The 27,716-nt window shown below is 36.2% G+C and overlaps 1 protein-coding gene across 12 annotated transcripts; it reads left to right on the forward strand.

Moving 5' to 3' along the window:
- The first annotated feature begins 951 nt into the window (after positions 1 to 951).
- Positions 952 to 19,141, forward strand: MEE44 (Nucleotidyltransferase family protein). 12 transcript variants are annotated; one of them, XM_086640518.1, is made up of 20 exons: positions 955 to 1,980; positions 4,666 to 5,208; positions 5,309 to 5,392; positions 5,483 to 7,390; positions 7,475 to 7,591; positions 8,353 to 8,535; positions 8,632 to 8,694; positions 9,518 to 9,589; positions 9,670 to 9,936; positions 12,685 to 12,804; positions 13,475 to 13,534; positions 13,872 to 13,912; positions 14,078 to 14,155; positions 14,250 to 14,334; positions 15,902 to 16,057; positions 16,392 to 16,497; positions 16,682 to 16,857; positions 17,029 to 17,096; positions 17,178 to 17,319; positions 18,912 to 19,141. In XM_086640518.1, the coding sequence occupies exons 1-15, from the start codon at positions 1,192 to 1,194 to the stop codon at positions 16,025 to 16,027; spliced, it is 4,536 nt and encodes a 1,511-aa protein (XP_086496644.1). In that variant the 5' UTR covers positions 955 to 1,191; the 3' UTR covers positions 16,028 to 16,057; positions 16,392 to 16,497; positions 16,682 to 16,857; positions 17,029 to 17,096; positions 17,178 to 17,319; positions 18,912 to 19,141. The 12 variants fall into 12 exon arrangements, with proteins under 12 accessions (XP_086496642.1, XP_086496644.1, XP_086496645.1 ...); XM_086640519.1 differs by lacking the exon at positions 18,912 to 19,141 and having other exon boundaries at positions 9,670 to 9,753; positions 9,835 to 9,936; positions 17,209 to 17,484; XM_086640512.1 differs by having other exon boundaries at positions 1,020 to 1,980; positions 5,309 to 5,407.
- Positions 19,142 to 27,716: the final 8,575 nt, after the last annotated feature.

Consider the following 27,716-nt stretch of genomic DNA (forward strand, 5'->3'; position numbering starts at 1 on the left):
GATAAAAATATAGAGAGAGGAGGAAGAGGAAAGAAGAAAGAAGAAAGAGAGTTGTGATGGCAACCGTAGTCGGTGGTGGGATAGGAAGAAGAAGACATCAAAAATACTAAGACCATGTTTGCCGCACAGAATGAAATGTGATTTTTGGGAATTGCATTCACATAACGTGATTCCTAGGAATAAGATTATTCATTTTGATCTTTGGTTTGATCAAGAATAAGAATTAGATTCTTGACAAATTTCTACGTTGCTGTTTAGTTTGTGTAGGAATAAGAAAGTAAATTTTTGTAAACGTCGTATTATATCTTTTTACTTAAAACTATATGAATGATATGTCAATTTTGTTATATATGTTAGTCAGTATTATATATTCAGATTTGTGATATAAAATAGTAACGCGATACACCAATTTAAGTAGTATTTAAAGATTTATATAAAATAAATGAAGGTCTAGGCTAAATACAATTTCTTTTTAAACGTAATAAAATCGATTGGAATGAGCAGAGAGCGAAAAGGAAAAAAAAAACTAGAGAGAGTTGCGTTCGAGCAAGAGATAAATCATTCTCAGAAATGAGAATCATAAACCCGCCCCCTCTTGGTTTTCTATTACCCCATTTAGGGGAAATTCCATTTCCGGAGGAATATGATCCATAGGAATCACATTCCATTTCCACATGATTCCCGCGCCGCAAACACTTAAGGGTGGTGAGTGCTTGGAGAAAACAAATAAAACAATTTTTTTCAACTAAAATTTGTATTCGGGATTGTTTTTTTGTTGCCCCACGATCGATGGCCGATATCTATATTTAGGCTTATTCCGGTCGGTGTTCGTAAACCTAACGCGACGAGTTTTAGCCAATTTTCGAGACAAATAATGCACCTAAGCCACCCAGAGGACCAGGGGAGCAAGACCCCCACCCATCAAAAACGGGTGATAGCTCCTTGCCCCACACTACCGTATTCTAATGTGACCAAACAGATGGCTTCCACATAAAATCCCCAGTAATTTTACTCAAAATGAAGGTTTCTTTCATTTCTATCACTTTCTTCTCAAAAATCATCATTTTTTCGCGCCTCAGGTAACAACTACTCATCAGTTTCTCTCTCTCTCTCTCTAAACGGATCATAATTTCAAACCCTAATTTATCAGAACACTCGAACACAGAGAAAATTCAATCGAATAATTCATCCATGAAGGACTCCAAGTTACTAATCGACTCTCTCACTTCTCATATCTCTCTCTATAACTCATCAATTCCTTCATCTTCTCCATTATTATCAAACCCTAGGACTTCAATTCTTCGTTGGTTCTCATCTCTCACTATACACCAACGTCAATCGTATCTCACTGTTGTGGATGAAAATTTTACCCAAATCGTCATTCAAATGCAGAAAAAGCTTCGGAAAAATGGTACTGGGAATTTTATAATTCTCCCCGATCTTCCATGTAGTGATTGTCCTTCTCTGCCAAGCTTATGTTTTCGAAGATCTAGTGGGTTATTAGCTAGGGTTAGTGATTCGAATGAGTCAGAAAGGATGATTAATCAATCTGTTCAGTTATTTGGTTCAAGTGGAGGGGACAGATTAGATTCTATGACTGTTTCTGAAGAATTTGTTGTTGATATGAATGGGTTTGTTGCGGCAATGGATGGGGTTTCAGGTGGGAAGTTTTTGAGAGGTGAAGAGAGTAATTTGGGTTCAGCCTGGAAGGAAATGAATTGGTTGAAGGATAAAGGTTATTACAGTATGGAAGCATTTGTGGCAAATAAGCTTGAATTAGCATTGAGATTCTCATGGTTGCATTGTAATTCTGGAAGTAAGAAAAAGGGAGGAATTTCGAAAGAGAAAGCCAACGTTGCAGGTATAGCATCAAACATTTACTGGAGGAATAAGGGTTTTCTGGATTGGTGGGCAGCACTGGATCCTGGAATGAAGACAAAGATATTTCAGACTGTCCTTGGGAAAGCAGCTAAGTTTCTGGTACTTCCCAGTAACATGACTTTTTTTTTTTTTTTTTGTTCTTCAAATTTGTGTTTATCTATATTGTGGATGGAAGCTTAGGTAGATTAGGTTTATGTAACTTGAAGATAGATAGTTGAAAACGGAGAAAGAGAATTTCTGCATTTTAGCTAATGGTGTATACTTGACTACTTAAGCCTCAGAAATTCATTTTCAAAAGAGTGAACGATTTGTGTTTATGCATAAACTATTAATCCGTCCATATTTGTGTGTCCTAATTTGAGTGAAACTTTTGTCTTTATGACTAAATTATTAGCAAAATTGAGGGCTTAAACATTTTGTTTCAAACATGAACAAAATGCTCATCTTTATTTTTTTGGGATTGGATGTAGGGGTTGTAGATAGGTTAATTTGTTCAATTGCAACTTAGAACATGTTATAGTACCAGAGAGTTCATGAACTGTGGGCACATAAGAACGAAACTCTTCATCTTACAACTTACAAGGTTAAAACTCCTTTGGTATTTTAGGTAGTGAAAAGAGTTGGTTCAATGATGTACCATTAGTTGTTATACTTGGGATTCAAAAGTAATCTTGGAAGTTGCAACTTTCGTCAAATAACTTTTTTTTTTTTGAAACTTTGGATAAACATATTGAGAAAAACTATATGAGAAGAAAACAAGGGTAGGAATTATGGAATCTCCCACGATATCCAAGCCTCCCAATGAACGACTACATCCAAAAAGTTTACATTTTTGAAACCTTCTATTTTTCTAATCCAAGAATATAAAGTTCCTTTGAGGTCTTTAATGTGTACATTACTTGAGAGGTTTTTTTCCTTGAGAATCTTATTGTTTCTAACTTCCGTCAAATGTCTTCATCACCATATATGGTCCTAAATTTCTCAATCTGGTCATGTACGTATTAATTAAGCTACTTTCTCTACTTCACTACTCCCCGGTAACAACACTTCCACCTCCAACCTTAGCTAAACGTTAATTACCAGTGTCTTCAGGAATTGCACTTTGTGCTGATTGTTTAACCATGAACAACTGCATTCTTCCTTACCTGTGTTTCTATGTCACCTCAGCATGTACATGCTTTACAAGATTGCAAAGTCTCTAGAATTGCTGCAACATGATGAAAATAAGGTCAAAACCTAGCTTCATCATCACTTCTTGAAAACAAGGAATTCCAGTTAAATATATTTGTGGGTAAATTACATGTATACAATGCCATAGATTGGTTACTCCATTACATGCAACTTCTGTTTTTTTATAGGTCCGGTGCTGTTTTTTCACCAACGGACCCTACCTGATCCCTATGGGATAAAAAAAACTTGTACATACTTTCTTTTCAATACAATTCATTGAAAGTTTCATAAAAAATAACTAGAGAAAAAAAAAGAGAGAGCTTTACGAAGGAAAAGAAGTGAGAGTGAGAGAGAGAGAGAGAGTGCAACAGAAAACGGTAACAGACATGGACTTATTGTAAATTTTTTAACTCACCTGCAACGACATAGCAAGCTCAGTTAACAACGTTAACCAACGTATGATGAGTGAATTGCATATTGCGATATGATGAGGCCCTGCTTAATTTTTATTTAAATGTACTACCTTGATTCTCCTTAGGGGTGGTAATTTTGATTAAATTGAGCCTGGTTTGACTGTTTAACAACTAGATGGATGGCAAACTTTATCTCGAAGGGATTTGCAACGTGATCAGGATGTTTTCGTGTGCCCTGTTTAAAAAATATATTGTGAAATGATAAGAAAATAAATGTATTCTATATCCTTAGCAAGTCAGCTTTACATAATTAAAAAATTATAGCTAGTTATATGTAAATTCATAAAGTTAATAAGTTACATTATCGTATATATACGTGTACAAATAGATATAACCCTATGTAGTTGGTCTCGGTCCGGTCGAAGGCCGAGACCGAGACGAGACCGAGACAGCAAATGTAGATATTAGCTAAATTCTATCATAGTTCACTTCAATAGTTTAATAAAATAACGAAGTTCATACTTTATAAGTATTCAATAACTAATGTTTCATAACTAATAAGTCTAATAACTAATAAGTTTAATAACTAGTAGTACTATAGCTATGTTGCTTCTCTTAATCGCTATCACTCTCAAATTCACTTCCATCATCTTCAACTTCTATATTGGCCCCGCTTCGGTGTTGCGGTGGCAAAAGCTTCAAATTGATGAAATTCATCAAGATTTTCATCGTCTTCATCTATGAGGCTATAAGAAGGTTGACCACTTGAGTTACGTGTCTGGGTTCTTGTCCTTGTGCCGCCAAACTCACTAACCCTAGTTGCATCACGAATTTTTGTCCAAGACATGCCAAAATCATCTTTTATAACCAATTATATGTACATATATAGTATATACAGATTTACATATGTAACATCTCAATTAATTTTGGGAGTGTTCGTCTGGACCCATTCATTATTAGGACAGTATTGGGCATAGGGAGACACTGCCTTGAAGGTATCCATGTTATAACAGGTCGGCTGCAGTTTCTTGGATAGTCCATTATGCTGTTTCAACAATACAAACATTTCCAGCATGCTCATGATCACGAGTCATGATTTTGAAACTATTAATCTTGTACTACATTTTTCATACTACCTAATATTTTCCAAGAATCACATTAAGCACATAGTATCTTGACAATTTACTCTGTTAGTCTACAGACAAGTGAGGTAATGAAGGGGGAGAATATTGATTTGGAGCATGAAATGGGGCGTCTTCGTGCAGTAACAGAGCAGCCAATAAGAAGCAGCTCTACTGTAGCACGTCAAAGGAACCTTCCAAAAGTGTCAGCTGCAGCTACAGAGTTTCCCTGGCCCAGATCCCAGTCTCCAGCTTCTGGAGAAGAGATCTACTTCTTCAAACTTCTTAGTCGTTTGTCTGTGCTTCAGGAGATCGCTTCAATGAAAGTAGCATTTCATTTTGAATTTGAAGAACAGAAGCTCTTTTTCAGTACGCTGGGGTCCATCCATACCATTCCTGATTTTATATTGAGGAAAGTTCGAGGATTACTGATGGCTGTTTCAAGTGATTGTATCAAACTTGAACTTTTTGAGGAGGAGAATGTTAAGTCATCTCTACAGAAACCGACTGGCAAGCTTGGGTTAGGCACTCGCAAAGGTAAGGGGAAGAATCGTAATATGAGAAAGCCAAGTTCTACAGTGAAATCACGTGGAGCTACTTTTGCCGTGGATAAGCCTCCTGAGGTATTATTTATATCAGGGTTACCTCATAGTTTTCCCTCAATTATTAGTTTGTGCTGGAAAGAGGTTATTTTCTTTTTTATCATTTGATGGTTACTTTCAGGGTCGTGATTCTGAAATCGTCAGTAAAGAGACTGCACATCCTTCTAGCACTATTACACCTCTGGTAGAGGATAACCAATCAATGGTAGGAGTTCATGTGGTAACTTTTCATCGTTTCAATTTTATTATCAATCTTATGAATGAGTCGAATACCTTCTGATTATCTTCTCTTTAGGAACACTCTAAAGGATTGGTTGTTGGGAAGGCTGGAAAGAGAAGTAGAAAAAAAAGCAACAAGTCTAAAAGTTTGAGTTCAATGGAGCCAGTTATCTCAGAGAGTGCTGAAGTTAGAACCCTACAAACTACCTCAGCATCTGCCCAATCAAATGATCTCTCAACTGGTACCTGTGGCAACTTGATCCCAGATTCAAATTTTCTTAAGCCTGATACAGGGGACGCCACTGAAGTGACTGAAAACAAGCAAGAGGGATCTGTTGATTCGATTCCAGGTAGCTTTCATTTTGGAAGTTCAATTACTTCTTCCAGAGGAGACGCCTTAGAAGGTGCAGTAGATTCTGAAGTAATAGCTTCTTTACCACCAGAAGTAGTACATGGTACAGTTAGCAATAAGGATTTTAAGCGTCAAAATTCTGGACAGTCAAGTTCAGCTGCATCACAACCTCCTCTTTCTCCGAAATTTGCTAAAATTGTTAATTCAAAAGAAGAAACTACCCTGCTTCAGGGTCAAGAAGGTGGAAATGGTCATGCTCCTGATTTCACAAGTTCCCCGAGTTATGCATCATATGAGTGGCCTAGCTTAGCAGCTTATCAGTTTTCACCTGTCAACCCACATCATCTCCCAGCTGCTACTGATAGATTACATCTTGATGTTAGCCGCAACTGGCGTAGTCACTTCCATCAATCCTTTCTGTCAACTAGGCATCAGGCAATAAATCCACTAATTGAAGGTGGGCGCAGCCAAGTTGTGTCTCGACCGGTGCCAATGAGTTTAGATTGGCCCCCCATGGTAAGAACTGCTAGTAGATTAACTCCATCTGTAACTTGCAGCTATGACTCTGGGTTCATCCCAAGGGTGCAATCTCCATATCGACAGGGTTTTACACCTCTTGTGCGGCAGATAAATGGAAAGATGGGCGATGATGAAAGTAAGTACCCTGCTGATATTATGGAGTCGTACGACCTAACGAATGCAGCAGAGCTGGCAGATGACAGTGAAGGTCATTGGATATCAGAAGAAGAATATGAAGTTCATGCTATTTCAGGAAGGGATTATAGTCAATACTTTGGTGGTGGTGTTATGTACTGGAATACATCTGACCTTGCAGGTACAGGCTTTTCTCGTCCTCCTTCGCTTAGCTCTGAAGATAGCTCGTGGGCATGGCATGAAGCAGATCTAAATAGAGCTATTGATGATATGGTTGGCTTGTCCTCTTCTTATAGTACAAATGGTTTGACTTCTCCACCTGCTGCTCCCTTCTGTTCTCCATTTGACCCTCTAGGACCTGGGCATCAGACCCTTGGATATGTTTTACCAGCTAATGAAGTAACGGGCAAGGTAGTCCATGCCTCATCGACAACAACAGATGGAGCACCAGAGGAGAATGTGTCTAGGTCTATGGTTAAATCACCTGGTGGTGTTGTCGAGGGTCAGAATGCAGATTCATTTCCTTATCCCATTTTGAGGCCAATTATTACTCCAAATATTTCTAGGAAGGGATCAAGATCTGACTTCAAGCTTAGTCATGAGCACAGAAGCCCATGCGTCCCTCATACTAGGCGGGAGCAACCTCGGATTAAGAGACCACCATCACCTGTAGTACTTTGTGTTCCTCGACCTCCATGTCCACCACCTCCTTCTCCTGTTGGGGAGTCTAGGAAAAAAAGGGGCTTCCCAACTGTGAGGTCTGGTAGTTCTAGTCCAAGGCACTGGGGCATGAGAAGTTTGCATCATGATGGAACTACCTCTGGAGAAGCTCGCCCTTGTGTGGATGGTGCAGAGGTTATTTGGCCTACATGGAGCAGCAAAGATCTTTCAACAACTACAATGATTCAGCCTTTAACAGGGAATTTACTGCAAGATCACTTAATTGCGATTTCCCATCTACCTCTGGATCAGGAACATGTAAGTTAATGTGGAAATTTCCCCAACTGTTGTATAGTTCTTCCGTCTGATTGTTTTTGTTGGCTCAAAATAATCATTTTACAGCCTGATGTTGCACTTCCTCTCCAACCTCCGGAGTTACAAAACACTCCTGCTCGTAAGGCGTCTCTTTCTTTGATCCATAGTCTCCTTCATGATGAAATGGATTCTTTCTGTAAGCAGGTAAGAAGCTATGTAAACACATACTTTTGTTTGAGTTTGTATACAATCCTTGCTTTAGTACCACTACGATCTTTTGATGCACACACTCTTTCTGCACTTTTTTTTTATAGTTCTCCTGTTTAGTTATTCCACCACAAATAGAGGTTGCTAGAAAATGTTTTGCAGTCGACACACCATAGTTTGTCTAAGATGGTAAAACTTTGCAGTCATTTAGTGTTGGCAAAACTTCGCAGTCATTTAAGTGGCAAAACTTTGCAGTCATAGTTGCAGCAAAGCATCAGTATAGTGAAGCTTTGCTGCTTGCGACAAAGTTCTATTATCACCCCTTTAGCCATGATACTCGTTATCATTTATCACCCTCTATCAGTTAACAATTTAAAAAATGAGAAAGCAACAAAGAAGAATCTCAAGGATTCTTTGGTTCAGAAGGTTAAACCTGTCATCTCCTTTTGCTCTATTGACAGAAGAATTGTTATAATGAACTATCTGTAGGAGTAATTCATGATAAAAATATGTATCTAAACAAGAAAAGTAAAGATGATATTTCTTTTGCATCAAGTTAATAAAGGTGCGTGCAAAACAACTATCAATGTTACAACACATAACTAACATAAACATTTGATGTACCTCCAAGCAGGGCCACATGACCAAACTCCAGGGCATAAGTGTCCAATAAGCTCCTATAGTTTGTTTCGGTACTATGACATTTCTGAACACCTTTACTAAACCCCTGATTTTTATATCCTGTTGTGGCATCTAAGGTTGTTGCGAAGAATTTGATCAGGAAGCCCTACATTAATTGGGCTGTCAGGAGAGTTGCACGTTCTCTACAAGTCCTATGGCCGCGATCGAGAACAAGCATTTTTGGTTCTAATGCGACTGGTTTATCCCTTCCAACAAGTGATGTAGATCTCGTGGTCTGTCTCCCTCCTGTAAGGAACCTGGTAAGTACAATGAAGTGCTAGAGAGTGGGATTACTTGCACTTCTATGGTATCTGAAGTTTGGATTATGTGAAACTTATCTCTGGAGTTATTTGAAGGAACCTATTAAAGAAGCTGGGATTTTGGAGGGACGTAATGGCATTAAAGAAACTTGCCTCCAGGTATTTTTTTGCTCTGGCTACTCTAGTCTCTTATACAGCATAAGGATTATTGGTAGGAAATAGGAATTATCTGTATTTGGCAACTTTAAGAGGCTCATGAAACTAGTTGTACTGCCTAAGCATTCTCTTTATCTCCAAACTATTTATGTTTCAATATCAATAATGATGTAGAAAACTTCAAAGGCCTATCTCTTGTTCTATATAAATAGCTGTCTTTGCCCCTTTCTAGAAGCAGTGATCTCTTATTCTCATTTACAACATTAACTACGCAAGTATGCAATACTGATATATATGTTTGGCTTGTTGTAAAAAAGGTAGTCAACTGTTGGTTTCTGTATAGATTTCAGTGGCACTAGAAAGAGACCTACTTTGGTTAGTGTGTACATGTTATGAAAATGATAGAAATGTTCTCATTTTCTGCGAGGATCTTCCTAAAAAAAGCTTTGAATTAATAGATGTGTACGTGTTAATGTAGTAATTAATGTACTGCATGCGTCTTTGTAGTATGCAGAAACCAGGAATTTTATTGTTTAGATGCTCTCTGTTATATGGAAAAACACACCAGGGTTAGGCTATCAAAGAATTCATAGACAGTGTTGTCAGTAGTATTTCTGTCCCCTCTTTGAAGTAAAACTATGTTAGTCTTCGTAGTGCTATTACTTTTCTAGTTTCATGTGTGAGATTTAGGATCAATCTTTTCATAGTAATGGAATGCATTTGTCCATTTTTTTTGTTATGCAATATGGGAGGCTTCCTTGGATTTCCCCCCTTGCGATTCTTAGTGTGTTGACGGTATGTTGCTTAATCATGTTTGGTTTTCCAGCATGCAGCTAGGTACCTTGCTAATCAGGAGTGGGTTAAAAATGACTCCCTTAAGACTGTGGAAAACACAGCTGTAAGTGAACTTCCTTACTGCTTTCTTGAATGAAGCCTGCGTTCAACAGGAATTCACTCTTCTACTCTTTATCTTGACAGATACCTATTATCATGCTTGTCGCTGAAGTTCCACATGATATTATTACATCTAGTGAGAGTACTTCCAACGAACAAACATATAAGGTGGAAACAATCCAGATGGCTAGTGAAGAAAGCAGCATTAGTTATCCTGATACGATGGGCCCTGGGAAATCTTGTTTGCAGGAGTGCTTGGAGACTGGAAATGATGGCGTGGATATGAGATCAGTTCGTGTAGATATCAGTTTTAAGTCTACTTCACATACAGGACTTCAAACGACGGAGCTGGTAATAATTTGTAGGACTTGCATCATTCTGAATCATGAAATAACAACATTCAAAAACTTGAATAGTACACTACTTAATTGTTTGATTCCATCTGCAGGATTAGACTTAGGCTTCTAGAAATGGAAGAGAAAATACGGAAAAGAAGAAAATAACTTATCTTAAACTTGAGTGAAAAGGAATAAAATAACTTTTTATTACGTAAAAAATTAAAATTTAAGAACACGCAAATAATCATAAAAGATGTAGCTGGGTTTTCTTTCATATGAGTTGGTCTTAGCTACATCACATCCTACGGTGTCATGTAGTCTACGTGAACTAAGGAGCCGAATTTTGCATATTTGATTTATTTCTATCTTATTTGGTTTAGCAAAATTTGTTATTTTATTTGTTTATAGTTCGATAGATGATGTAAACGTGTAGGTGGGAGCCAATACAGAGGCTTACACTGGTTATCTTCAACTTGGAAATTTAACTGAAAAATTGATTGTGTTGAATAATATCAAAGTTGTTCTGCGAACTCTCTTCAATATAATCTCTTAAACAACTTTCTCAAAATACACTTCTAAATCCTTATTTATTGTACTCAGACTTGCCTAAACCCAATGGAGAAACCTATTTAAAGTTTTAAACTGAAACTAGGAAACCTAATATATTTTAGAAACAAATAAATGGCAAATAACTCGTAATACTTTCCTACAACAAAGAAATTTAATAAAAAAGGAAGGAAGAAGAGGAGTCCGGCTTCATCAAGTAAAGGGTCGCCCGAACCCTAATTCACATCATCCTTCCCGGCTTGACGGATGTCAATCTCGGACTTAAAGAGGATGCTTATTTTCGCTTCCAATATTTATCTGCCTGCACCACCTTTTCCTTGTTTGCAACAATTATGTTCTTTGTTTCGTTTATATATGTGCAACTAGGATGGATTTGAGTCCTCGGTCCCATGCTTGAACGACCTTTATGCAGACAGTTATGTCAGTCCAACGCATTTGCGTTATGATTTTGACGATCATAAACTTCATTGTCATATGTCACATATTTATGTTCGTTTTAAGAGTCTGATGGTGTAGAATTGTAGGATTATACCAAAATCACGAAGTATTTCTCAGAAGAGACTACCATTGACTCATGAGTACCATTTGGAGCTTGGTTTTGTTCAAGGATGGCTCTTGGGGCAGCTCATGTGTTCCTAGGTGCGGGGTTTGTGAGCAATTGCGTCGAGGAGCGATAGGAGTAGTTAGCTCATGGGTTTTGAAAGACGCCACCTAAAAAGGTGCATAAGGGTAGGGATGGCCGCGCCTTGGGCCGAAGGTTGCTTAAGCCCATGTAGTAGTGTTGTGCTTGTTGGTTTGCAGGAACATTGTACCGTGGGTTTGGGCACAGGCCACTCCCCTTCATAGGGCCACCTTATCCAACCCAAGTACCATCCCTAGGAAAAATCAAGTGCTACATGAGTACATGGTACTCGTGGGTCAAGGTCAGTCTCTCTTGAGAAATTTTGCGCAATTTTCAGCGGGTTCCAACAAGAATTATGCATCATATGATTTTCCAAGCCACCATGAAGACATGGTACATGACAATCCAACTTATGATCGTCAACCTCATGAAGCAAACAACACGCAACAACATGGTCTCTCGAAATGTCATTCGAACATGGGGCTCTGGTCAAGAAGACGTGCTAGTGGTGCATATTTGAGACAAACAAATAATTAAATTTTGGCAAATGGAGAAAGGTTGATCAAGGTGGAAAAATATATGAAGCTGAAGGCATTCTCAATTAAGTTTGAGATTGAACTCCGTCAAGCCGGGGACTCGGGGAGGATGATATTAATCGAGGCCCATACCTCACGTGACCAGAGGAGCTGATTCTTACCTTTTTGATTCTCTTCTGATATTAGTCATTTTATTTGTTTCCCAGATTGAGCAGATCTGATATTTAGGAGTCCAATAAGCTTAGGATAGTCTTATATTATAAGTAGGGCCAGATCTTTTATTTGATAATGTGAAGGTAATTTTAAGAGTTTAGTTTCTTTTTAGGAAATGTTTGAAATATTCCTCAATTTTATCAATAGAAGCGACTAATTTAGTTGATTTTTCTTCCATTCTAGTTAGAATTTTTTAAGAGGAGGTCTGGTCTAAGCTGCAGAAAGTAAAAAACCTTACTAAATTAGAACTCTAAACCATACAAGTTGGTTAAGTCCTTGTACTGTTGTACATAAGTCTCAAAGGAGTCTTCAATCTTAAAAAAATCTCGAAGGAGTCAAAGGTCTTCTTGGCCATTTCCAAGAAGTTACTTCTCCCCTTAATTCCCAGCTCGTAGATGTAGGGACTGCAGATGTTACTAGAAGAAAGCATTGGGCCAAGGGTGAAAATCTGGGTCTTAAAAAAAGTTAAACCCTCGTAAAGTGCAATCTACACAGTAAAAGATAAAGCGAAACTGAAAAAACCTGTTCTGTGGGCCTGTCCAAATCGGTAATATTGTTCGTGGTCCTTTGGCTAAGGGGGCAATGAAGAATGCAGTCGGTGACATTTGGCCTTCAGTGTTAATAGACAAGTTCAGGAAAATCCACTAGGGTGGAGTCTTATTCATCTGCTACTGAATTACCCTTTTGTCCATAATTTTTGTTGTTGTTGTTTGTTGTTCGTTTGTTTGCCTTTTTTCTGGTGAATTGAGATTCAGTCAGACCAATCCTTCAGTATGACAAATGAGCTTCTCTCATATTTCTCCTTATAATCTGTCTTGTTTAGGTTAGAGAGCTCACTCAGCAGTTTCCTGCAACTATACCCCTCGCATTGGTGCTAAAACAGTTCTTAGCGGATCGTAGCCTCGACCACTCCTACTCAGGTGGTTTGAGCTCATATTGTTTGGTAAGTCTTATTCCATCCTATCTTCTTCATGTTGCAAATATGATAATACTGTTCCACAATTTTTTGCTGTTCTTTGCGTCCATATTTAATGCTGCAAATAATTAATATTGGGTTTGTGCAATTAATTATTAATTTTAGTGACTCCGTAGAAGGGAACAGGTGAAAAGAGTTTATGTTATAAAAGCTGTCATTGAAATCTGCAACTACCCTTGACTGGTCTCAAGTCTCAACTAGTCACCAGTTCCAACTTAACCGATTTCACTATTTGTACTTAAGACTTAAAGGTTCTCAACCCAAGTTAATCCCCAAAGGTTACGCAGGATATAGAATAATTGTTAAGGCTGTGTTTAATTTAATATACCAGGTATATATCCGCATGTAAAATTGTTGTTGAGTATATTATGTGTGTTTGTATAATTTGTGTATATATATATATTTAAGTACAGTGATTGAGCAGTTACTACTCCCTCCTAGTTGCTCCTTGGACGACTGACTGGCATTAGCTTTCAACTTCTAGAACTTAGTTTTGAAGTATTGAACTTCTTGCTGGCCTTCCTTAATACATCTGAATGTAGAATAAAATGTTTTCAAGTATTTCACCAAATGTGGTGTTTAACTATCTTTAGGGGTATAAGGCGATAATTGTTGCCACTTCTGACTTCTTCTGCAGGTTTTATTGGTTACACGGTTTCTTCAGCATGAGCACCATCTTGGCCGGCCTATAAATCAAGTAAGCACTTATCTATTATGTTAAAATGACATTGTTGATATTTTTACATGTGGCATAATTAAAGAACCAGGTTCTAGTTTTATCAAAACAATTCCTTCAATGTTTTTCAAACATATGGTCATTTGTTCTTCCGAGTCCATTCCTTTATTACTAATATATGAGTATTACTACTGCTCAAAATTGAATTACTGTTTTGCGAAGAGTTCAGCCGTTTCGTCCCAATATGTTATAGCAAACCTCTGTTTGCATGTTGCTTGCGCATCATGTGCGGATGCTCCTGCACCTATTAGTATTGTGTATGTGAACTCCTGACTAACGCACTTAAATTTTCTTGCAGAACCTTGGGAGTCTTTTGATGGATTTTCTTTACTTCTTTGGGTATGTCATAACAGTTAAGGGTACTCGTTTTTTTCTTTCAACAATCAATTGTCTCTGAAAGGCTGGCACTTACTATCTAATTCCTAAAATTTATGGGTTGATCAGCATGGAAGTACATTTTCAACATATCTGGTTTCAACCTCCTACTAATATGTAATCTGTCAGGAATGTGTTTGATCCACGCCAAATGCGTATCTCAATCCAAGGAACTGGTGTTTATGTGAATAGAGAAAGGGGGCATAGGTCGAGCTCGGATTGCTCTTTCTTTGGTTGGATTTTCTCTTCTTTTACTATTCACATCTCCTTGTGTTTGATGGTTTGTGCTTTGATTTTGTAGTATCGATCCGATTCACATTGATGACCCTCTTTTTCCGACCAATAACGTAGGGAGGAACTGCTTCCGCATACACCAATGCATCAAGGTTCACATTTAACCCCTACTGTATTATTCTCACTTTAATGGTGAACGAGGTGATTCTCTAGAGTTTATAATTTTTCACTCAAATCAATGATGATCTAGATGATACATGACTTAAGTTAGTTAACTTACCAACCCAGTAACATAAACTTAGCCGTTCAACACATACTCTTGAAATTTCGGGGTGTCTGCAATTCTATGTAGTTATCCAAATATATGAATTTTTGGACTATGTTGTCAAAGGCGCTGCATTTCTCACCCCCCTTCCAAAAAGGGTATGTTTTACATTTTGGCATCTGGCCTTTCTGGTTTAACGCATTTTGGGGTGGCGAGAAAAGGTTTTGGTTGTTTGATGTAATCTACTAATATTCAATCTATAATATATAATATATAATATATAATATATAATATATAATGGACATCAATTAGCGATATTATATAATGAGGTGTAAAACTATATATCTATATAATAGAGGCGGTATCTATATAAAAGAGGTGCACCGCCTGGCCATGCCGATGTCTCGGCCTACTCCCTAATTTCAGCCTCCTCGGCCCTGCAGCGCCTTTCATCCCTGAAAAGAGTTTCTGGAAAGTGGTCTTAGTAGATCTAACTTAGATGAAAGATCATTTGGTTTTTGTATTCTTGACCTTAACTCCTTAACAAGGAATTAAATTTCGAAATATTTCCATTTTCATCCTACCAAATTTCCATCGAAACCAAAATTTATCTAAGTTTCTCTAACAATGCCTTTCAAGGAAATGATTTTCGAAATATTTCGGTCAAAATGACCGAAATATTTCCATTTCCATGTCTACCAAAATTTCATTCCTTCCTCCTCGGAACTAATTGCGTTTTACCCCCCTCAATAATTGGGAGCTTAACCGTGGGACTTACTTTTTTGTCAAAAACACTAAGACCATGTTTGGCACGCAAAATGAATATGTTTACGAGGAATAACAATCCAATAATTTTATTTGTGATAATTGTAATACCTTATTTTATTGTTTGGTTTGGTCAGACGTATGATTGGTAGAGATTGGTTTTGTCCGTAGATTATTTAATCTACGATTCCAATTAGCATGCGCGAAACATAGCTTTAGTGTCTTTGACAAAAATAGTAAGTTCAATTACCAATTACTGATGGGGTTAATTCAATTACCAAATAGTGTTGAGAGGGTAAGGTGAAAACCCCTTGAAATGTGGTTTTAGATACTTACCATTTAGTGATATTGAGCTTCAATTGCCGTTTCAAAAAAAAAAATTATTGAGCTTCAACTGAATAAACTACGTGACATGGTTATAAGTTTCCGAGCCCATCTGTTGATTCTTCACTTCGTTGCTATTTCTAAAATCCAAGTTGGTTCTTTTGTCATCCAGTTCCTAATTTAACATAAATAGGGTAGAATAAACTTTACTGCTCCTCATTATCATAGTTTTTCTCCCTAGAATATGTGTGCCTATAACGAGACAGTAAAAGTGTTCCTCGAGGCATACACATCTACTGATTTTTTGGCTAAAGTATTAATATTAAGTTACGTTTCTTCATATTCTAAGACAGTGATCTCTACAGGCTTTTGCAGATGCTTACTCCATTCTGGAAAGTGAACTTACATGCCTTGCTGGTAGCGCTGATATGAGTCGAAGCCTGCCGTACAGGCTACTTCCAAAAATTATTCCGAGTGTTGATCATGTCTAGGACATCGGTTATGACAGATTTCTAGATTTGGTTAGTATCATCACATCATCCTTTTTAGTTTCAGCGGAAGTTCTAGTTATTTTTCTCCAAATTTTATTAGTTTATTCTATACTTTAAAGTCGAAACTGCAGTCCTATATGTAAAATAAATTTGTACCTATTACAGTTTTTGGTCAAAATTCTGTTTCACCTTCAAAAGAAAAAAAGTTCTTTATATGGTACCATTGCCTAGCTATAAAGTTAGTCGTGGTATTCCCTGCACATTTAGGGTTTGCAGCAACATCGATCTTTTGTTTTGTTTTTGGTTATCCAACATGTACATTTCATATTGATATTAAAAGGAAGATAAATGTTTATATTTTCAGATGAGTATTGAAGCTCAAGAATGTTCCAACAAGTTTGAGCTAGCTATTACAGCTAATTAATCACCTGAGGTGTTACTCCTTGGTAACTCTGAAACTGTGCAGACAAGTAAGCTTTTATGATCACAATTTGTTATTATGTTAGTTCAAAACTTCTTAAATTTGAGGGACCATCTTTTATTGCCAACGACTAGGGCCAACATGTACATGTTTACATAATTATAAAAATGTTGAAAAGATAAGTTCTTTATTCATCTGAAATACATTCCTTAATTCCGTCCACTCATTCCCAGGTGAACTTGTTCATCAACCAACTCAGGTTTTAAACAAATAACTTCTGGGGCTTTAGGAAAATCGCCCTTGAAGTTGAAAGGCGCAGTTTGGGTTACTCTTTTGTTTCACAAACTCTTGCTGCCGCATGAAATGCTCAAGATGTATAATCAGCCGGTTTGAGCGAATTCATTTGAAGGTGCGCCAATGATCTTCACCCACCATCTTCATGGAAGCACATCTCCATCTTTCGATAAACAAATTCCGTGGACTAAATAAGCAGAACGAGCTCTTATAGTGCTTTCTTAGAGTTACCATGTATCGAGCAAGTATATCTTGCCTTTGACAAACAAAGTTTGACCTTCTGCAGGCAAATTCTGGGCAAGAGATTAACCGAAACGGCTCAGAATTTCGTTCTGCAATTTCAACATTAACTTGGTAATTTCTACAGATTGACTCAGTATTTCTTTATGGGTAGCTTCAGAGTGAGAAACTGATTCGCTCTGTTGCTGATTTCAGTCACATTGTCACAAGCCTCCCTTTGCTGTAGGCGTCGACAATGGTGGCAAGCGAGCCATTGGCCCTCTCTCTCTCCAGAACTCTTTTCGAGAAGTGAATCAGAGTCGCATGGCACTTTCTTTCCAACCATGCTTGTGATTCTGTAAGTAACTTCATAAAAATTTTCACAAGCATCTTACTTGTCTTTTACCCACAAAAGTCCCGAAAAATAACAACCTTGTTGGTATTTATTTAACTGTATTTATTTAACAAGTATCTTATTCTTTTACCCATAAAAATCATAATCTTTTTGTTTCTCATGCTTAAATCTGAATAGTATGAATCCAACTTGTTCTAGTTATGGGCACAATAGTCAATTGAGGGAGTGTTAGATATCGTCTCTTCAATAAAAAAGAAAACACTATAAACATGAAATGAGCCAAACTAGATATTAAGTCAGATTTTATTTGTCTGAAAAGCTCAGTTGATTCCCAAATTAATTATACTTTTGTTACACAAGGTATTAACGATAATCGTTAATAAATTTTTAGATTATCAAATGGATTTAACAAAGTATTAACGGTATTAACAATGCTAATACGGTACTAATCATCTAGGCAGTATGTGGTAGCTCAACTAGATGTCATACAAATCGATACCATGTATTCTTTTAATGGTGTAAGACGTTCTTGTCGATCATATTCTATTATTGTATGATGGACTGTAGCTTTCTCTTCTTGTCGATCATATCAACTCCTTCAGTTAATTCCATCTAAAAGTCACCCATGTCGTAAATCTGCTAAAAATAGTATAATTGTCTGTACTTACAAAAGTGGTTACAGAATGTTGTGTAAGCAGGATGAAAACAAACACAAATATAGAAACCCAAAACATTAAACAAAAAGAACAAGAGTTGTAACTTAAACCCTTAATATTCATCAATAGAGACCAACTGCAGGGTAGAATAATGTCCTTTCATGAACAGACTCATTCCAACATGACTCTACTTGAGAGTTTCTTAAATGTCACTTGTATGTCATATTATATTTCCATTAAAATCTTTTCGTATTGAATTTTCTCAAAATCTTTAGGCAAATTGGGCTTATGCTTGTTTGTATGTGTGTATATATATTTATTTTTGGGATTTCAACAAAAAAAAAAAATTATTTTTGGGACAACTATGACAAGACAAAACGGTTAGGATTTTCCAAGGTGGAAGACTATATCACTAACCACTCCAACCTAGGGTTGTTGGCTAAAACCACCCAACACTGGTATCTGAATTCATGATATAACAAGTCTTGGCCTAATAACTATTGAAGTTAAAGCCAATGCGTGAGGGAGAGAGAGATTGGTAGGGTAATCCCACATTGGTCGTGGAAGGGGCACGGGGTGAGTTTATAAGTGTAGGGAAAGTCTTACCTTTTGAGCTAGCGAAGACCCTTTAGGAGTACCTTCATGGATGAATGTAGTATAGATGTTTGAATGTTCATTCGGGTTAAACATAGATATGGTCATATGCTAGGCAAACTTTATCGAACGTTTTTTTCATTCTATGTTCTAGTTCATTTCTTCCTTCTCCTTTGCAGCTCCATTTTAGATACCAACAATAAGTTGCGTCCTTCAACAAAAAAAAACATTAAGGTTTCTAATTGAAAATTTTGACTATGATTCTCTTCGAACAGTCCTCATAAAAAACAAGCTGCCCAATTAAAATAATTTCTCACTAGAATGCTTTCTTGTTTGATTGTGTAGGTAAGTACCATTTTGCAAAGTTTCTTTAACAATCCAAAATTGTGGAGGGGTCATATTGTTGTTTTAAGTGTTCTATAAGAAATGGAAAGGGTGAGTGGTGCATTAGGGAATCAAGTTGACTTCTTCATTTCTCTTGCTAGATTAGGGGGAGGAAGTATATGGGGATGATCTTTTCAGAATGTACCTAGGAAAACCTCACATTCATTAATAAAATTAATTATTCATTGATCCATAGGACTTATTTATTTATTCATTTGGGGTGAGAGGTTGATTAATACTGTACGAGGTAACCTTAATTTAGACGTGATCCTAATAATTCTTTATAGGGGACGAGGTTCAACTTGTACATACTTTTTCTGATTGAACTTTTGGAGGTCCGGGCCTAATGATGGGGGCAAGAAAGAAGTCTGTAAACCAATTATACTTTGGTGAAATTGTTGATCGAAAATTGAGATGTTCAAAGGGCCAAGTGGACTCTCTGTTCACCTGGTTTGGTTCGGTTCGATTAAGTCCGATTGATCCATTTAACTGAAGTCGATCAATTGAATTAACACATGAGAAATATGAAACAATTTAGGTTTTAGTTAATTTTTCGGACTTTGAAAAATTACAATCTTCATTAACCTGACCTAAAGACAAGAAAACCTACATATATTTGAATGACAAACTACTTTCTTATTTTATAATTTTTTACATCACAGTATATATATTATAATTTAATCACGTATTGGTCAGTTTGGCTTGACGATTTCAAAAAACCTATGTCTATAAATAGTTAAATAGGATAGACCATTCAGAGATCCACTTGTACACATATGATTTTTAGAATTTTTTCTTTAAGTCTTGTATTAGAGATACTTTAATTGGAAGAGGGATATTGTTTCTAAAGATTGAAAACAAATCAAGAAGTTCTTTATTGAGATTAAAAACTATCATAACTAAAATATAATGTACAGAAATTAAAATCATCTTTTATTTTCGTGTTCTATTTCAATCTCTTCTATAACCAACCAACCATAAAAAAACAAACATTATATAGTCTTGTGTATTCTTAAATTCTTATAATTTCTTTTTGATTTAATATATTATTATTTCTCAAAATATTGTCTTGTAAAGTGAATAAATGATGTTTCTAGTTTTTTTTCTTTAAAATGTTTACTTAATAAAAGTGCGGATATCCTCGGGTCCCAATACACTAGAACCGAGTCCCTATACCAAAGGTGGCCACTATATGGACAACTGAATTTTTTATGTGGACAACAGAATTGGGTGCAACTAAATTTATTAGGTGGACAACAGAATACAGGATCTAAAGTAAAATAATCATTTTGTTTTTTCTTCTTCCTTCATCGTCTTCTCATTCGCTGCCACAAGTCACCCCGGCCAGCCTCATTTTCTAAAACGACCACCATTGTCAAGTGTTCATCACCAAAAATTTATCCTTTTTTCTCATGCTACCAACACATCCTCTTGTATTTTCCCTTTTTTCTCTGAAGGGTTTCTTCTTTGCAGGGCGGGCTTTTTCCCCTTCATCTCCCTCTGTGTTAAAAAAATCCGAAGTGTTTTTATTGTTTTTGTTTTGCATTTAAATCATTTTTTTTTCTGTTAGGGTTCCAACAAATTGTAAACCAAGGTGGTTTCAGTAAACCATAATGACATGATAAGGTTTTGGAGAAGATTTGATATTCATTCCTTCTCAATTAAATTAATTCATCTCTCCTTAGAGAGAAAAAGTGAAGAACTACATTCTTAGAGAGAGAAAGTGAAGAAGTAGCTGATATTGTTAGGGTTTCCTTGAATTCGGTTGAATGAGATGGGATGTTGTTGAAGCTCTTACTTATTAAAAATCCAATTCTCAGAATTGTTCATTAAAGAAGAAGATATTGAATTGAACATTCTGATCTTCCAGGCTATTGCGTAGAGAGAATTAGAAATCGAAATTTGAGATTCCATTATGAGAGTTGAAATAAGTATACTCCCACAAACCCTCGCACCGGAAGCAATGACATGTTTCTCCATTATCGAAGCAACTCCGTCGGGATCATGGTTTAACAAACCCGTCAATAGGTGGTGATCTCGGCTGAAAACAAGTTAACCTAGTCAACTATGGAGATGGAGATGAAGAAGTATAAGAAAAATAGGTTTTTATTGTTAGACCCTTGAATTTTGTTGTCCCCAACTTTAATATAAGTACACCCGACCAGTGGTTGTCCATCTAAAAGATTTGGTTGTCCATATATTGGCTACCATACCAAATACCTAATGATTGTGAGAGAGAGTTAAAGTTTTAGAGATGAAGAGAGATTTAACATAGGGAGGAGAGAGGGAGAGATTAAGAAGATAGGGGAGAGAAGTGGTGGTGGTGGTGGTCGGAGGTGGTGATGGACGGAGAGATACTTAATAAAAAACATAGGCTCGAAAAATTTGATAAAATTCACAATTTTATTTTCCAAATGTTTTTTTTGTTTCTCTAAAAGTGGCGGCCAATTGAAAATACTCTTCGTAGTTAGAAGACTTCTATTACTTTTGTTTTTGAATTTACTTTGTTTTTTTTTTGTTGAACTTTGTTTTTTGTTGACGATAGGATAATATTACTTATGAATACGACAAAGATTACAATACATATTAGAAATAAAGTTCGGAATGTATGTCCAGTATCTATTGGCTTGAGTCCAAGCGCATTCTGCAAGCTTGTCTGCTGGGTTAGTTTGAGATCTGGAAATGTAAGAGAACGTTATATTGATTAACTTCAGAATAAGCGCTTTTACTTGTTTGATATGATGAGCAACTTCCATTGACTCGTCTCTGTGGGATCCCGAATTAAACTTTGGTTGTCACTTTCCATGATAATGTCAGTGTAGTTATGATCAACCGCCCATCCGACACCAGATATAATAGATTTAACTTCACTTTTTTTTGAAGTCTGTGCTCTAAGAGTTGTAACTTTGGCTTCAATGAAGTTAGCGTGGTACTAATGGATAATTAGACTAACTCCAATACAATTGTTGATGTTAGTAATAAATGTATCTGTATTAATTTTGTAATATGAGTAGTTTGGCGGTTTCCATGTAAGGGATCCTGTTACCTTGATAGTTGGAACTATACCAGAAGTATGAGGGAACGAAAGAATCTGATTTATAACTTGGGACATAGAAGTTATGCTGTTTTCAAAACAATTAGCAGAACGAGCATTCCAGATGTCCCATAATATAGTAAGTGAATATCGTTTGAAGTAGATGATATATTATTTAGATCTTGCCATGAAAAATCTATTTTGAAACCGAGACAATATGAGTAGAAATAACATTAAAATAAAACCAAATGCTCCTAGCCAATTGACGATGAAGGAGAGTGTGTTAGGGAGTTTCCATACTAGGGTCGTGAGGGCAAGCAGTTTGAATTCCTACATCTTTACCTATTTTTTGGCTCACTAAGGGGCATTCGTACAATATTTTCATAGGAAGATAGAGAGAGAGATACACTGGATAATTTTAATAGACCATAAGATTATCCAATTAAAGTCTTTTTGTTGATGACTATTGTTGGTAGAAATTAAATGATGATACATAGATCTTACTGTGAAATTTTCGGTTGGGGTGAGGGCCCATCGAATCATATCTTGCCCCTCTTTATTGATTTCAATGGATTTGATGAGATTGCTAAGTGTGGCTGTTAAAGGTATTTGCAAGAACCTGATCATTCCATTTATTATTGTGAATAAGCTGAAAGACTTTATTAAGAGAAAAATTATTAGGATTTGCTAAAGGAGCTGCCTTTGCTTCCAAAATTTGAAGATGGATGCTTCTTTTAAGGTTTGAGCATGTGTCCACAAATTTAATAAAATAACCGCCCATTGCAGAAAATTCCCCACTGCTGCCTCCCGTAGGAGTCTGGGCCGTGTCTCAGTCCCAGTGTGGCTGATCATCCTCTTGGACCAGCTACTGATCATCGTCTTGGTAAGCTATTGCCTCACCAACTAGCTAATCAGACGCGAGCCCCTCCTCGGGCGGATTCCTCCTTATCCATCTACTTGATATTTTGAAAATAGGTTGGTGAAACTTGAAAATTGACTCACTGAATGAGTAAAGAGTAAACAATTGAATTGGATTCTGTTGGATGGTACCAACGAAATCGAGTACTAACTCCTATTTCTTATTGAATTAACTGACGAACTTGCTATCAGACATTTTTTTGATTCGACTTACAAAAAATTTCGACATATTTCACTTTATTTTTATTATGAAAATCAATCCTACTACTTATGGTCTTGGGTTTTCCGCACTTGAAGAAAAAAACTTGGGGCGTGTCGCTCAAATCATTGGTCCGGTACTGGATGTAGCCTTTCACCCGGATAAGATGCCTATTATTTACAACGCTTTGGTAGTTAAGGGCCGAGATACTGTCGGACAGCAAATTAATGTCACTTGTGAGGTACAACAATTATTAGGAAATAATCGAGTTAGAAATTTACTATGAATGATTGCTTTTTGAAACTTCTTATTAAGAATCTTTCTTTCTTGGCTAATTTTATGTTAATGGAAACTTGGGTAATTTTGTTGAATGTGGGAATTTTAAAAAGAGGGATTGGAAGAACGGTCCAAAAATGGGCCCAAAAAACGAGTCAAGTCCGTTGTTGTCTAAAACCGGAATGCAGGTCCACAACGTCAGAATGCTATAAGAAAATTTCGAAACACCCTGATCTTTTTCGAAATTTACGGAAAGCATTGAAAAATGCCTGGGAAATTTCAAAATTTCTGAAACAAAATCTGAAGCCTCTCCCATCAAAATTTGTACTTTCCACGAATTAACGGAATTGACATTACGAAATTTATGCCATTTTCTTTTCTTTTTTCCAGATTTTTTTTCTCTCAAATTCCTATTTTCTTTCCAATTTTTAACCAATTTCGAATTTCTCTCTCCATATTCCAGATTTATTTCTTTTTTCTTTTTTTATTTTCTTTTTCTCTCTCTCTCTCTCCAATCTCAACAAATTTCTATCTCTTTAAAATTACTTTATGATTTTTTTTCTCTCTCCAATTCCTATTATCTCTCAATTTTTAACCAAATTCAAATTTCTATCTCCGTATTTTTTTTTTCTTTTTAAACAAATTTTCTCTCTCTAATCTTAACTTCTTCCTTCTCTCAAGCATTCTCTCCTTATATGATGGACAATTATAGGACATTCCTTCCAAAACGTAAATTTTTTTTAAGGAAAATTTATAGGACATTTTTCTTGGCACTGTACATTTGTTTATTTACTGGACACTTTTGTACTGGAAATTATCTTATGTACCGGGAATTTTTTTATGTACTAGACATTTGGTTATGTACTAGACACTTTTGTACTGAGATTTTTCTTGTGTACCGGGAATTGTTTTATGTACTGGCCATTTAGTTATGTACTAGACACTTTGTACTGAGAATTTTCTTGTGTACCGGGAATTGTTCTATGTACTAGCCATTTAGTTATTTGCGAAACACTTTTGTACTGGGAATTATCTTGTGTACCGGAAATTGTTTTATGTATCAGTCATTTGGTTATGTACTAGACACTTTTTGTACTGAGAATTTTCTTGTGTACAGGGAATTGTTTTATGTACTAGACACTTTTGTACTGGGAATTTTCTTGCGTACGGGGAATCGTTTTATGTACTAGTCATTTGGTTATGTAGTAGACACTTTTCGAATTTCTCTCTAGATTTTTCCTATTTTCCCTCTCTCTAAATTTTATTCCTTTTTCATATTCTCTCCAGATTTTGTTCTCTCCATATTTCTTATTTTTACTCTTTTTATTCCTGTTTAAACATATTTTCTCTCTCTAATCTTACTACTTCCCTTTTCTCAAACATTCTACCCTTATATGTTGGTATATTTTTAATGAAAAAGATAGATTTTTAGAAGTCGATAATCTTTCAAAAAGATTGAGGGCCAGAATATAATTGATTTCAGAATATTTGCACGCGAATCCCCCCCCCCCCCCCCCACCCCACCCCACCCCACCCCACCCCATTTTTTGGACCCCTAGTTCATTTTTTGTTTTAAGTAAGATTTTTCGTTTTAATAAAGTGCTAATGGAATTCTTTGAAGGAGATGATGGATTACAACTTGAAGCATATTTGGTATAGAACTTGTTTGTGTAACTTACACATCCAATATCATAAAAAAGAAAACCTTGACAAGGTAAGGTAACATATTCCTCTCTCATAACAGGATATGGGGTAACAGGTACAAAGTACAAATATTGGTCTGTGAATAGACCATTGCAATATCTTGACTCATTTAGGTTCTTTTTATGAAACTAGGTTCAACCTAAAATTTTTAAATCTCAAATGTCAAAGGAAAGTTAGATTTATTTATCTCCAACTCCAACTGACTTACAATGTTTCAGGGAGATTTAACCAAGTTACTTTTTTAGGTATATGATATGTATTCCTAACAAGAGAATAAGCTAATAATTGTGCAACTTTATTCGCATTTTTTGGACAATAAGAGTATCTACACTCAGATAGTTGTTGCATCATGATCTTTAAATCCATTATAATTGTTCAGTCACGACATATCTCCTTCCATCAAAGAGCAGGTTTGTACCACCGTCATTGAATCTCCTTCAATGGTGCATTTATAACCAGGCAAATCAATAGAAATCTCCATGGCTAGATAAGCTGCTTTTGCTTCAACCTCAAGAGTCGAGTTTGTTGTTGTATAATAGACCCGAGCTAGCACATAATTACCCTTGGATTTCAATAAGGAATTTCTCAGATACACATCATCTACTTTCATCTCGTTCACGCTAAGGGTCTGAAAAATCATATCTTTCTTCTATGTATCACAATTTGCACTCAAGTGTATAAAGGACTTCATATAATTAATTTGTCGCCCAGAAAAACTTGCGTAGCTGAAATATGCTTGAGGGATATAATGTTATCATCTAAAGCTTTTCAGAAGAAGAACAAATCATATGCAAACATGAGATGACTAATACTTTGTTCATACTGGTTAATTTTGAAACCATTATATAAACCATTCACTTTCGGCTGAACCGCCATCCTAGTGAGAGTTTCCGAGCTATAATAATATTATTCGTTATCTTTAATTGAAGTAGTACACAATGCAATGGTTCCATATCCAATTGGTCTTTCTAGAGCTTGCTTCTTCGGTATAAGAGCTATATTGGTATGATTCAGATTACCTGGAAGATGTCCGGTTTCAAATATACTTCATCACCTATAATCTCCCACCATTTGGATCGGGGTTTTGCAAGATTTCATCTCTTTAATTGTATTCTAAATTTCATCCTTTGGTGGGGGAGTGCTAATCAATATATTATCAATAGGCAGTAATGGCCTCTCTGTGGTCTCTAAAGCTTCGGGAAAAGTTGTCATCGGTTCCGCTCTAGATGGCCCTGTAAAAATTGTTAAGAAACACATCAGTAATTATCAGACCATGAATGGTCGTCTAACGTCACTGTTAGTATCTTATTTTTTCGTCTTTTGTTTATCACAGAGAGATGAAAAAATCTTGTATTTCTGTCTTTATCTTTTACCCAAACTTTCTTTGTCCTTCGCATCCAAAAAAGTCTCCTCCATATTTCGTAGCCTTTTAGCGTTGTCGCTATTAGGTTTTCCTCATCTATTGTGGATTGTGAAGGAGACTGACTCTGAGCCAACAATAACTCTTGCTTGGTCTGCTCAATTTGTTTGAATAGATGCCAAACTCTGTCTAGAGTCCACTTTTTCAATTTCCTAGCGATTTGCGGTAACTTACGTATGAAGTCTCTTCTTGTTGTACCCCAACTCCCCATCATCATCTCTGAATTCATCATGTAATGTCCAGTGAGCCCCCAACCAATCTTTCTCTGATGTGGATATTTGTTTGTCTTCTATTTACTCAATTATACGCGGGTCCTGAATAACCTATATTAAGTCTACGAAAGAAACACAAGTGATTTTTGTCATGTAAAATAAATAAATAAATAAATGAAAACTATGAGTGAGCATTGGTCGGTTTTCGACTATTCGGGTCAAGCCGAAGCCAGACTAATCAATGCCTATTTCGCTAAATCATTGGCTAAAGACGAGCCGATCAAACCGTCAACCGACTGCGTTCAACTCGATTTCATTTGATTAGACTGAATTTGGTTTATTGGTCTGGCTGAACTCAATTAACTTAATGAAGTACCAGAAAAAAGTGAAATCAAGAAAGAAGAATGAAAAATGAAATTCAAAGTCAATTTTTAAACTATAATAGATTTGAAGCCTTAAAAAAGTTTATTTCAGTTTACAATCCTTATCAAATCTAAATTTTTTTTTGATGAAATATATTAGAATAAAACAACAAGCTAATCTTACATGAGATCCTTAATTTAAAGAAGAAATAAAAGATGGGTACTACATTCCATATTTTTTCTTGAATATTATTTCTACCCCATTTAGCTAGAGCGTCGGCTTTGGAGTTGCATTCTCTGGGAGCATAAGTGAAGATTATACCTGTGAACTGATTCTTGAGATCTAGAGACTTTGAGATGATTTGTCTAGACTGCCAATGTAAACCGTCGCTTTGACCATTAATGTACTTGATGATATTTTGATTGTCGCTTTCGATGTGAACATGTTGTATTCGTAGTTGGATGGCCCATAAAATGCTGTAGTGTATAGCTAGACTTTCACATTCTTCAGCATTTTGTCCCCTGACTGTGTTTGCTGCCGCTATGATAAAATTTGCTTCTTCATCATGGATAATACAACCTATTCCTGCTGGTTTTGTAAGTTGCGTAAATGATGCGTCAACATTGATTTTAAGATATGG

The sequence above is a fragment of the Eschscholzia californica genome, unplaced genomic scaffold (assembly GCF_041429995.1).
Source record: "Eschscholzia californica isolate CP2 unplaced genomic scaffold, dmEscCali1.0.p SCAF_5, whole genome shotgun sequence".
Taxonomy (NCBI): domain Eukaryota; kingdom Viridiplantae; phylum Streptophyta; class Magnoliopsida; order Ranunculales; family Papaveraceae; genus Eschscholzia; species Eschscholzia californica.